At 33.9% G+C, this 12,865-nt stretch overlaps 2 protein-coding genes across 14 annotated transcripts; both read right to left on the bottom strand.

The window, feature by feature from the left end:
* Window positions 1-2,360: 2,360 nt before the first annotated feature.
* Window positions 2,361-6,371, bottom strand: LOC123911566 (probable mitochondrial-processing peptidase subunit beta, mitochondrial). Of its 13 annotated transcripts, none has more exons than XR_006810569.1 (8): window positions 5,802-6,054; window positions 5,339-5,623; window positions 5,111-5,193; window positions 3,903-4,039; window positions 3,506-3,563; window positions 3,190-3,257; window positions 2,845-2,982; window positions 2,361-2,756 (listed from the first exon to the last, which is right to left on the bottom strand). XR_006810569.1 is itself a non-coding variant. In XM_045963013.1 (6 exons), the coding sequence occupies exons 4-6, from the start codon at window positions 3,569-3,571 to the stop codon at window positions 2,583-2,585; spliced, it is 378 nt and encodes a 125-aa protein (XP_045818969.1). In that variant the 5' UTR covers window positions 3,572-4,101; window positions 5,111-5,193; window positions 5,339-5,623; window positions 5,802-5,989; the 3' UTR covers window positions 2,361-2,582. The 13 variants fall into 13 exon arrangements, 5 of the variants coding, with proteins under 5 accessions (XP_045818969.1, XP_045818970.1, XP_045818971.1 ...); XR_006810568.1 differs by having other exon boundaries at window positions 3,903-4,101; window positions 5,802-6,028; XR_006810575.1 differs by having other exon boundaries at window positions 3,506-3,586; window positions 3,903-4,101; window positions 5,802-6,014.
* Window positions 6,372-8,898: 2,527 nt separating this feature from the next.
* Window positions 8,899-12,085, bottom strand: LOC123911565 (phosphatidylinositol 4-kinase gamma 5-like). The gene is made up of 2 exons (XM_045963012.1): window positions 11,691-12,085; window positions 8,899-11,350 (listed from the first exon to the last, which is right to left on the bottom strand). The coding sequence occupies exon 2, from the start codon at window positions 11,115-11,117 to the stop codon at window positions 9,192-9,194; it is 1,926 nt and encodes a 641-aa protein (XP_045818968.1). The 5' UTR covers window positions 11,118-11,350; window positions 11,691-12,085; the 3' UTR covers window positions 8,899-9,191.
* Window positions 12,086-12,865: the final 780 nt, after the last annotated feature.

Raw genomic sequence — 12,865 nt, 5'->3', positions numbered from 1 at the left:
GCGTGAACATGTCACCTAACTATCGGACACAATTCATTCTTACCATATGCTATGCTCATGTCAAAGATTATTAAAAGAAACAATAATACTGTGCTATATATTATCATGTTTTGTGAAGGTTCAGTGGTAATTGACGTTGAATTTGATAGGGAAGACTATGGTTTGATCCTCCGCAACAGCGATCAAAAGATAACTGGAATTACTTGATGCCAGAACTAACCTCCAAATCGGATTAAACTGACGGTAAAAACCAAAAAAAAAAAAACTATCACCAAACCTTTTACTATAGTACTCTTTTCGGCTATAATTATAAACAAAATTTCAGTTTTTATAAATTATATTATTTAGTCTATATATCAGATACATCAATTATCCGTACAATTGTGATTAGAGTGAATATAAATTTACCTTGTGATGTTAATGAAGGGGACCATATCATATGACAAGTCCCAGATTTACTCCTCCATTATTTTTTCTCCCACCTTTGGTGTATCATTGTATCTTTAAATCAAAGTTTTGTAGTACAAGTGACAATAAGAAACTAGAGAACCAAATGGAACAGATTAGGATGCCACATCATCAAAGTCACTTTCAAGTTTCCATATTGCAGACCAATCTCTTAATTAAGTATTTAGAGCAGAAATTCAACACTTAAGTTATGACTCTTAATGGTAGCAATTATTAAACTAGGAGTAGTAGATTTTGTTAGATGCAAAATCATATCATGCCCACAGTAAAGTTGTTGGAACTTAGATTATCAGTGATCAAGTGTCTCACCAAATCTCTATGTTTATCTAATTAACTCAAGTAGTATAGTATAATATGAAATTAAGTGACAATGACATGTTAAACCCATGGAGACAATATTAGAATAGCACCCCCTACACTTATTAAACACCTATTCTACACAGAAACTATAGTCTAATTAATTTAGAGTCAATTGATAATAATTGTTGGTGTGCTTTTGAAGCTTCTTAAGTGAATGGAAGAATCATGCATCTGCCTCTTTATACTGTGTAGTGTCTATTCTTTTGACATCAAGTAATCTTTACCATATTTATAGGATTAGATTATATTATATTTAGTCATTTTCCAGTATGCTTTCACAAGGAAATGAAATAAAAAAATTAAAAAGTCATTTTTAATTTTCAACTTTTTTTCATGAACCCCCAATTTTCCATACACAAGTTGAGTAGCACAATTAATTACTCATATATAAAATTGTGATTAATTCAATTGAATAGATGATTAATTAGAATCACGTTAATTTGAAATTGTAAAATAGTTGAATTAACTACAATTTTAACCGTGAATTGAATTAATCATCTACTTAACTAAATTAATCATATTTTTAACCTAATTTAATTAAATGACGCACTTGTAGAAAAAATGAGTGTATAAATATAATTATTTTTTTATTACACCCTTTATTTCAAATTAATTGTCTATTTTTTGTTTAAAATTACACCATTTCATTCATTACACTAGTAAAAATACAAAATGGCATCAACTCAAAAGTTATGGTAACGGGCATACAATTTTGTTCCTTAGCCCATGGTTTTTGTCACTTGTAGTATGCCCTTGATTGTTTCCTACTTAAGCCGCTTTTGGGGTTATTGGCCCCTAACTCTTGCCATTAAACAACATTTAATAATATGAACATTCTTCGACGTTCACATACTCGTCGATATTTTATTTTGTTGAAACAGTCAATGTTAGTAGTTACACTAGTGCAGAAAGGGGATTCCACTACTGGCCAAAGCTACTTTCCACTACTGGCCGTGGCCGTAGTGAATGCTGGCGTCGTTGTAAGTCCAGACTTTCCACGTCGGGTCTTTCAATACCCGTCGTGGTATGTATATTTCTTCTTTAATTATTATTTAAAATTATGGACTTTCCACGTCGGTTTTCCCAATTACCCGTAGTGGTATGTATGGGATTCCACGTCGGTTATATGAATACCAGTAGTGGTATGTATGGTTTCAAATTTTTTTAATATAAATCATGGGGATTCCACTACGGGTATTTACACATATCCGTAGTGGTATGTATGGTTTTCCAGTTTTTTTTTAAAGAATTGGGGATTCCACTACGGGTCATTACTCATTACTTTTACCTGTAGTGGTATGTGTAGTTTTCACGTCTGTTTATTATAAATATCAGTAGTGGTATGTTAGTTTTTTTTTTTTTCGTTTTTTTGTAGCTTCCTGTGCCATATTAATTATATGGCCTACACTTTTCCGGCGCAGAAATTATACAACATAAAAATTACTAGTAGCTAACATGTTATACATATCCCTCATAAAGGTAAAATTTGAATGTGTCTACACATAAGTTCATATCTCAAAGAAACTAGTAACTATCTCAAAGAATTAGATTGAGGGAGTAATGAATACAGGTTATATATAAGTTCATCGATGTACAATTACAGGTATTGTAATATGCTAAACTAATCATGGGCATCATTGCAAAAAAATAAACTAATCACGAGCCAAAACAAATTTAACTCTGATTTCATTTTGGACAATGAATACAGCCAAAGCTTCTTAATATAAAGCATAAGCAAAAATGCATTGTCAGGTTCATTTTGGACAAGTGGCATACCCCATATGTTTTCCACCTCCGGCTGTCTTGTGCCATGAACCCAGCATTGCTTGCATAATCATCAGAGGAATTGAATCTGGATCCTTCCAAGAAGCACCTTCAAAAGCTACTGCAAATTGTGCAAGGGGAATATCATCATCGAGCATTCGAACCTGTTTTCAGAACACGTAGGTGAACATAGTTAATAAATTAACTAACTATAACAACAGGTTCAAATTTTCTCAATATTAATATTTTTACCTCGGAACCAGTGAAAACTGCTGGTTCTTTTTCGACCAACTGAGATGCTGTGGAGGGATTAGTTGACAACTTAGTAAACAATTTTTTCACTTCCTCAACAAAAGCTTCATGCTTTACAGCTCCAGATGCAGCAATCACCTTGAAAAGCAGACACACGCGGAAAACAGACATCAGGCCAACTTCCAAATTTAGATATTAAAAGAAAATCTATATACTGAGTACAAGTTACAAAAATAATGTGCTTTCACAGTTATGGACTGCACACATCAGCAACAACACACATACACCAGATCCCCACGTTCAAAGACTATAACCTATAAAATGAAAATTGAACACATCGCATACCCTTCATATGTATTCTCTGGATGAAAATTGAACACAAACACCAGATCCCCACGTTCAAAGACTATAACCTATAAAAGGAAAAACATTAGGCATTTAATTATAACATAGCGCAGAGTATTACTTGAAATTAACTAGTAGTAGACAACGGCTTGTTCATCATTTTTAAAAAAAGCCTTCTTCATACACCATGTATTTATTCTAGGATGTAGTCTATTTTAATGTGTCTTAGCATAAGAAATTCTCAGAATTGCCTAGCAGTAGTAGAAAATATCACATTATGAATGAGCATAATACAATCATTTGGGGGCAAATTCACCTTGTCTTCATTGTTTGTGCTGCTCACAATCTGTTTTGTTGATGCAAGGAATGAGAATCTGCACATAATATGAATTCTAAACTGCACACAATATGATAATCTGCATAAACACTCGTGTATGATAGTTCAATCTCATTAGTTACAATTTTTGGCACAATTTTTGATTGAACTATCATTTGGTCAATTGTGTTTCACTACTAGTATTCACATATCAGTAGTGGAATCCCTTATCCAAAAGTCTTTTTTCTAGTAGTGTAACAAAATCAAACAATGCTAACTACGAAAAGACTAGGCTAAACAAAGCTAACCAAACAGCACAAGCTCTAGTGTAAGTGTAGCACTTATAAGCCTACATATAATTGAATTAATAGACCGGTTGCAATGCTCTAACACAAACCTAGTAACTTGAAGTAATAGTTACCCCTCAATGCTCTAACTCAACATTTCTTGGGCTGAATTCCTACATGCTTCATATTCTCAAAAGCTTCATATTCTCAAAAGCTGCATCAAGTTGTCAACTTGAAAAGCCATAGCCTGGAACCAGAAACTTATAAAAGTTTACATTACTAGATTAGGCACTAGCTAGCATCACTAACCTGTTCATACAAACAACATTAACCTGTAAGAAAAGCATAAACTTTTGCATGTTTATGGTACATTCTATAGCCTTTTTATGCAGGGTGTTACAAAAGTAAAGAATGATCCCTACATATACTGGCTAACAGGGGAATCATACAAACAAAGAGGTGAATAGATAATTAAAGCTAATTTGTGCTTTTGTTAGTTTATCTTCTTTTCACTTCTTTCTAAATTAAATTCAAACAATATACACAAATGTCATGGTAGTTAACTACACAAATGCCCACTTTACTTATCAACCACTTAGACACATGAGGCCAAAATTTGATGCTAATATGCTATGCTAGCAAATGCAAAAATAGAACCAGATAGCAATAAGCAGTGGAGTAAATTTGTGCATTACTCTACATCCAATATGAACCAGATAACAATCTAAACATAAGGTTATGCATTTAGTTACTTACCTGGGATTGCAGAAAACATCCAATATGAATAAATACTCAGTATATATGCTTGAATATGAATAATAAAAATTTCCGAAACAAAAGGTAACAACAAGAATTGGGTATAGAACTAACTCAACACTACAGAAAAGGAACCGAGTATCAAACTAAGTACAATGGTATAGTTAGTTATAAAGTGGGCATAAAAAATGAATAAATTAGTTGACAAAACCATCTAATCTAATCAGTAACCAAATAATACATGTAAATAATAATGATAGAATTTTTTCAGGCCTAATTTAAAAGATATAAACCATTATATACCATATCCATAAATGAGTAAGGTTCAATTTCACTCTGCTAATACCAGCCATAAGCAAAAAAGGGTCATTCAATTTCAAAGTAAATTTAACTAATGATATAATGACGGGTCGGTAACAGCTCACAAACACAGTGATACAAATGCAAAAACGTTCACTAATATATCATTATATCATTAGTTACTTTCACTAATAATTATATCATTATATCATGACACATAATCATTATATCATTAGTTACTTTCACTAATATTAAATCTTACTTTGATGCCAAAAAGACCTTTAAAAGTCTAAGTGCAAATTGAGTAATTCCCGCAAAGAAAGTAGCACTAAGTGCAAAATGCATCTGCCAAGCAAGAGAGACATCAAGTTTCTACAACTGGAGTGAAATTTATGTCTTACTGAACAAATTAATGGGAGTTGTTGTCTTTAACAAATCTATCTCATGCATAGAATATTGATTGATTATAATGGAAATTTAAAGAGCTTACCACTTCAATGGTGCAGTAAGAGGAGACTAAATTTTTTATCAGGGTTATTATCCATCGTCAAAGGATCTAAAAGCAAATAATAATTTTGATTTTAGCTATGAGAAAAATAAAATAAAATAAAATCAATAACGAAGAAGAATTGATTCACCTTCTCTTGATTCTTCAACAAATGAACATCAATTGCATCATATATATATAATTAACATACCATATTGTTTCCTCCATTCTTCATATATATAATTAACATACCATATTGTTTCCTCCATTCTTCAAATTTCATAAACCCTAAAAAGAAAAACGAAAACGAAATTACATAAACACTAAAAAGAAAAACGAAATTGCATAAACCCTAAGTTTTAACATAAACCACAATTGCATAAACCCTAAAAAGAGAAATTAGAACGAAGAATGAAATTAACTGAGAACGAAATTAGAACGAAGAATGAAATTAGAACGAAATTACCTGCGAACACGAATTGGGGAACGATTTGAGGTTGGCCGGTTTCAAGAAGAACGATTTGAGGAACGATTTGAGGTTGGCCGGTTTCAAGGAGAACGTTTCGAAGAAGAAGAACGATTTGAGGAACGATTTGGGGAACGTGATTTGGGGTTTCAATCGATTTAGGGTTATTTCGAAGAAGAAGAAGAAGAAGGTGATTTGTGTTAGCGCGTAGTATATGTGTGTGGTACAGATCGAGGAACCCTTCTAGTATGTGGAAACAAATTTAACTACCGTGTAAAACTAAATCAGTAGTGAAATCTAATTAAAACAAATTTCAACGTAATTACAACATTGCCACCGTGTCTACTTTTCACTACTGATTTAAGAAAACCAGTAGTGAAATCCCTTGTCTATGAACTTTTCACTACTGGTATTCAAATATCAGTAGTGGAATCCTTTGGTTAAATGTGTTTCACTACTGGTATTCACATACCAGTAGTGGAATCCCTTATCCAAAAGTCATTTTTCTACTAGTGTTAGTAATGAGTATTATTAGTTTTTGTTGAGGGCCAAAATCGAACGTCCTAACACATTAACCTTCAAACACTAAATCATCCTTATAACTTCTACATACTCATCCAATTTTAGGACTTTGTGAGTTATGTTAACCTCCAACTTCTAAACCCTTAACTCAACTAACTTAACCACCAGTTAAGTTATCCATCCAAAAAAAAAAGAATTTATAATTGGAAACGGAAGTAGCATCTTCATAGATTATATTTCAGAATCGGTAACCTTTGTTTTGTAGCTCTTGAACTGCGCTAGGAAGTTAAGCAGCACAACTGCTACATAAGATAATGCTCATGTCTATTTCAATCCACCTCATGAATAAGTCACATATTTAGAAAACATCGAAAAGGAAATTTGCTTTTTTGTTATCTTGCTTGCAACACAAACAAATAAAAATAATTCAAACTGTTGCGACGGCAATTAAATAGAACTATGCCAGTCCATTTCAATTGATTTGGACATTTTTTGCTTTAAGCTAATTATTGAAATTAAACTATGCAGTCCATTAGAATTTTTATATATAAAAATTGTTTTAGACTGTGCCAAGACCCGACTAAGAACTATATTTTTCTCGCTCGGACCAAATGAAGTTGGCCGACGATAAAGGTCCAATTTATCAATGGGGCGGCAGCAGATTCGAGCAGACAACGATCGTTACGTCCATGTCCGCCGCTGGAATCAATTACCTTAAATGTTAATCAATGTATTAAGGGTTTCTGATCAAAACAAAAAATTAATACATTAAGGAAAATTGTCCCCACTTTGGTTTCTCGTCAGGGGACTTTATATACATCTTTCCGAGGGAGGACTCATTTTTGTTACATGTTCTCAAGTCTCACACTTCCCGTACCTAATTTGAATGTGAGATTACTTTTAGGGTTGTTTGATAATACAAATAAGTTAGTTTATAGCTTATTAGATTAATTTATAAGTTTGTTTGATAAAATAAAATGTGTTTAGCAAAAAACTTTTTGTTCGGACTTATAGTTTTTTTGAGATGTTATTTCAAAAGCATTTGAGCTTATAGTTTAAATATTTTTACCTTTTATTTAAATTTTACTCTTATTATTTAAATTTTAAAAAAAATATAATAACTACCTACTAACCATGTATTTTTATGTCATATCGTACTTTTACAACAACTAAATTTATTTCATATCAATTATAAACAAACTTTTTAAAATGGATCAATCTAAATTCAATTGAAAAAAAGAATATGCCGTGAGAGTTTAAAATAATTTTACACTGTCAACCAATATCAATCATGTTTTCCGCTACGTTACCTCATTTTACCCCACTTTCTTAATATAATATAGCAAAATGATAATTATTTATTAAATAATCTCACTTTCTTAATATAATATAGCAAAATGATAATTATTTATTAAATAAAAATTTAAAATTAATTATTTTACACCCGTCAGTACATCTCTATTAACCTCAATTTAATTTCTAGTAGAAACAATTTTTTTGCTTAATACTGTAAAAAATAACAACTTAAATAAATGACCCTTAAACTTAAATAAATTACCCTCGAAATATGCAGTAGTCACATCACGTGTTAGAAAAACAAGTGGCCGGTTTAACAATGCAAAGTACAAAAGGATCCCCGGTTTTGGGAAACGGATCCTCTCCCGTGTGGTTTTCACGGGAGGGAGTAAAGTATTCATCAAAACCCTTCAATACTTTTTTGATAAATAGTCACTTTGCAACAAAAAAATATCATGTGGCTGAAATTTAACTAGAGGGCAATGCACACTGGAGAGAACCTGCTCCCCCGGTTTTGATTAATGTTGGTTGATTCCTCTATCTATGTCTGCCACCCAACGTGACTTTATCAATCACAAAATTAAAGTGACAACAACGTGCTCAAGGATAAGGAGGGGACTAAACTAAAATACATCAAACTTTTTTAAATTTTTATACACAACTTGCCTGCATAGAAATTATGATTCATCTACCCAATATTCTATTCTCAATATTCTATCATGGTTTAAGCAAAAATATACCCAAAATCTTTTATCTTATACGGTATCTTAAGAATAAAAGATGAAAGACTAAAATATTACGATAAAAGATTTCTGGTATATTTTTGCCAAAATTCTATGTTTTTCCTACTTGATTGTCAACAGTGAACAGTTATGACACAACCGTTGTCTTTTGATCGGCAGTTAGTAGTTACTGTGCAGTAACGGCATTAAAACCATTCCCGTAGGCCGTAGCATATCACAAAGTATGCTTATGCAAAATATATAATGTCACTCCAAGTTAAATTGATTGTAATATTTTACAAAGCTGGATAATGTAATTGATGATGTTTTACAAGGGTTTTGGTTTATAATATATACTTCTCAAATTTTGTTCTTTATTTTACAGTGTCACCTGCTTAAACAAAATTTCTCTCTTGTAACAAAAAAAAAAACCTGCTTAAACAAAAGCTATAACCAGAAGCATTGTTTTTACAAATAAAAATACAGTCCATCTATACCAATCAAATGACAAATATCCTTCCAGCCTCACAATAAGCAACAAAACTTGAACAGTGTCATTCCAGTAACAAAACTAATAGGATAAAAAAGTGAACAAATTACATTCATTATATACACAAATTTCATTTCACAAATATATCCTACAAATTATTTATCAGACAAGTCAGAGAACAAAAAGAGGGCAAAATGATAACAAAGAAGAAATGAAATCATAAAATGAAAATGCAAACAACTATTAGGCTCACCACTTAAGCATATCTACAGTGGTTCTTCCTACCCTCATCCAAATCTCAAACAGGAACCATTCTAACAATCCTGCAATCTCCGCAACCTATAATAAAAGCCTTATTCTTCAAAACTGGCATGAAGTACCAAGCCTCTGCAGCTGCTTCTGACCTAAGGTTATCGATTTTCTCTTGGCAAATGCGGAATACAGCAACTCTTGAAACTTCTCCAGAAACAAGGTCCATTCATCGTCAGTCATATCTGCAAGCTTTACAAAGCTTATACTTGCTGGCAGCTGCTCGTTTGCACTCCTATGGCCAGATGATGTATTCACAGAGTGGCCATTTTCCGGTTTTCCTCCAGAGTGTTTCTGCTTTTTCTCAGCTAACATGGTAGTTTTCAGCGACACAGTAATCTCCGGAATAGTTGGAACTTTTTCTTGAGTGGAGAAAGTGCCATATTCCTGAGGAGATTCATTGTCACTTTCCTCCTCTTCCTCTTCAATGCACTCATCCAATTTGGAAAGTAGATTGCGAGCATGCCCATTTCCAAGTGTATGCTGAAAAGTTGCTCTCATTAGAGGATCATCCATTGCAAATTTTGGAGTGCAATCTGATCCAGCTTCATCATAGTCGATATCAAACAGGAATTCATCGTTACCCACCTCAGTCCTTGGAGATAGTTCTTTCTCCATCTCTGCCAACAGCTTCCTTGCCTCCAAACAAACAACCTCGAGTTCACTTGGCTCCTCCTCACCCCTATGGAACTCACGAGTCATCATCTCGCCAATTTCAGCAAGACAAAGGCCGAATTCAGCAGCCTCCTTGAGAAAAATGGTGCAGAGCACCAACACTCTCAAACAAGCCTCTCGAATCATTGGCAGCTCCATTTGAAGCATCTCACAGTCGTGAGCAGGGTCAAGATCTCGAATGTAGGCAAGCTCCTCCTCAGAAAACGGAATTGAAGCTTGAGGCCAATGAATCCACTCAAAATAAGGATCCTCCAAAGTTTCTGGTAGGCAGAGCCCGTGATCAATAGGAATTAACTCCACCTGACCAAAAGTCCCAATACCATCACCAATTTTTCTAACTAACAAGTTTCCAGCGTGTCTATCAGTGTTAAGAATCCTAATATCTAATATCCCTATACGATGCACCGAAGCAACTGGGAAGCTCGACGTACCATGATCGCTAGCGTCAAAATCATGATGTATGAACTGCTGACAAGAAGCTATCTTGCTAACCAGTGTCTTTCTCCGGAAACAATTTCCATTGACCTCATCATTGACATTGAATATAGAATGAGTAACCTTCACCAAGGCAGTAGGAGGCACATTAGCAAAATGATCATAGTCAAGAAGATAAGCCGCAACCTCCCTAAAACCAGTTTCACCAACCCGAACCGATCGTTTCAATCCCGGCTGTCCAAGAGCTTTACCAACAAAACCTTTAGGGTTATTCGGCGCAAAAGGCTCCTCATCAGTAGGTTTCACAATAGCAACACTATCCCCGTTACTATCCCTAAAATAGTAGGCACCTCCAAGTCCACCATTAACCGGAACCGGATCTATCCCGATCTTAATTGCTTTCACAATGTCCTTAACCATATCTTTCACAATATCAAGGCGTTTTGATTGTCCCAATATCTCAATAGGACCACTCTTATCCCCTTGCTGGATATCCTTACCAGATGGGGACAAACAAGGAGTTGATGAACTTCTATGGATAACATTCCTTGTCAATAAAAGAGGCGAATCATTCCGAACAGCACTAAGATCATTTTTCAAGACAATATCACCAAAAGTAAGAGAACTCTCTTCAACAGGGACATTAAGAGCAAGCTGCAACCTTCTCTTAACAGTATGTACATTGTCCCCACGATCCAACTCCATACCAAGAACACAACCCTTATCGGTTTGGACGAAAACACGTCTCCTACCAGCCGGTTGCCTCTGGCTCTGATTCTGACTCCCATGATATTCCCCCCCAAGAGGACTCCTCATCACTGCAACTGCCATCTGGGTCTGAACTGGACTCTCTAGTTTACGAGACATAAACAAACCCAGAAGGAAAAAAACCTTCTTTTCTTTTTCTTCAGAACCAACAACAATAATTCCACCAAAATCTTAACAACAACACCAATCTCTTACACTAGTACAACAATCATTAATCAACAGAACTATAATATCGAAATTCCAATGTCAGTAGTAAAATTACACACTCAGCAAATTTTACATCAACTCAACAACCCCCATCGTGCTTATATATAGCAAAAATGAACAAAAATCTGCACAAATAAATATACAGTTTTAGATTCACACAAAATTCACCGCTATATATAAGCTTAATACGTTATGTACATGAATCACACGGAATAATTAATAGATTAAACCTCTATTAAAAGTGATAAAACACAAGCATCAGTTTTTTTTTTTTAACATTCATCACTGAACACTACTATTAAGCATTTTCAACACGTGAAAATTTTGGTACATCGAAACAACACAATGAATGAGAAGAAGAAAAATAACTCCACAATTACTTGATCTGTTTAACGGTTCAATTAAGTACTTTACATAATAATAACTAAACTAAAACGTAATAAGAAATTAAGAATTTAAGCATACCCTTAATCAAGGGAAACAAACTGAACGGTGTAGATTGAGCTTGAGCTGAGATTAGAATACGAAGTCGCTGTAATTAATGCGAGATCTGAAACAAACTGTGTAAGAAAAAAGGAACAAAAATGAAGAATTGTGTGTGAGGTTTATAGAAGAATCTGAGACAACTCGACCGAGTCGACTCAGGGAATTTTTAGTTCAAACAAAAAAATAAACAAAAAGGTTTTGAATTGAATTGAACAAGAACAAATGAATTCTCAGTGTTAATTTATCGTTGTTGTATTGTTGCGTGTGCTTGTTCTCGCTGTAGGAAAGTTCATGCTTTAACCCGATTCGTGGAGTAAGGTTAAGAAACTTAACTATGGTTAAAACTTGACCTCTTTTGCAAGCCATGGTTAGTTAGTAGTAGAATAGTGTTGGGGGAGTGGAAGAGTCTAGAATAGAGAATGAGGACCGTTGGATTGCGCCGCGAGATTAACTAGATATGGTGACGTGGAGATAAGGGAGTGGGTAAGGACGTGGAATTGAGGCGTCACCGTTAAAGAAGGAAGGTTAACGAATGAGGGTGAGAGTGCGGTGATTTTTTTCACATCGGCCAGTCTTTGCATGCCAACGTGGTTTTTTCACGTGTGATTGTGAAATGCCATAACTAACCTTGTTTCCAGTATAGAAAATGTCAATTAATGTTACTGGATAAGAAAACTCAATACAGTATATAATAGCATCCGAGTTAAATGTTTCTAAGGATGAATCTGCGAACAGGCTCACGGTATCCGAGTTAATAGTATAAAATGGCATAATGTCTATGACAAAACCTACAGTTGATATGACAAAATTCAAATGTCCGCAATAATTATGCATCCGGATCTGCAACATTAACGACACTAAAGTCATTGAATCTGCACTTAATTTGGATTGAAGCAAACCTGCAAATCTGAACAAAAATAAACATCGTACTAAGACAGGATAATCAAAACACTGTACTAAGACGGGATAAAATAAAACACCGCACAAAGATGGATTAAAACAACACCAGATGAAAAACTCTCGAAGAAACTCGAATGAAACCTAAAAATATGTGAATATTATGACTTGTTTAAATAAAAAGAAATAAAAAAAACGATCAAAATGGATGATTTTGGATCAATTTTTTTTTTTTTTTAACAAGCCAAAATGAGATA

This window comes from Trifolium pratense, linkage group LG2, assembly GCF_020283565.1.
Source record: "Trifolium pratense cultivar HEN17-A07 linkage group LG2, ARS_RC_1.1, whole genome shotgun sequence".
Taxonomy (NCBI): Eukaryota; Viridiplantae; Streptophyta; class Magnoliopsida; order Fabales; family Fabaceae; genus Trifolium; species Trifolium pratense.
This window is presented reverse-complemented; position numbering and strand designations above follow the sequence as displayed.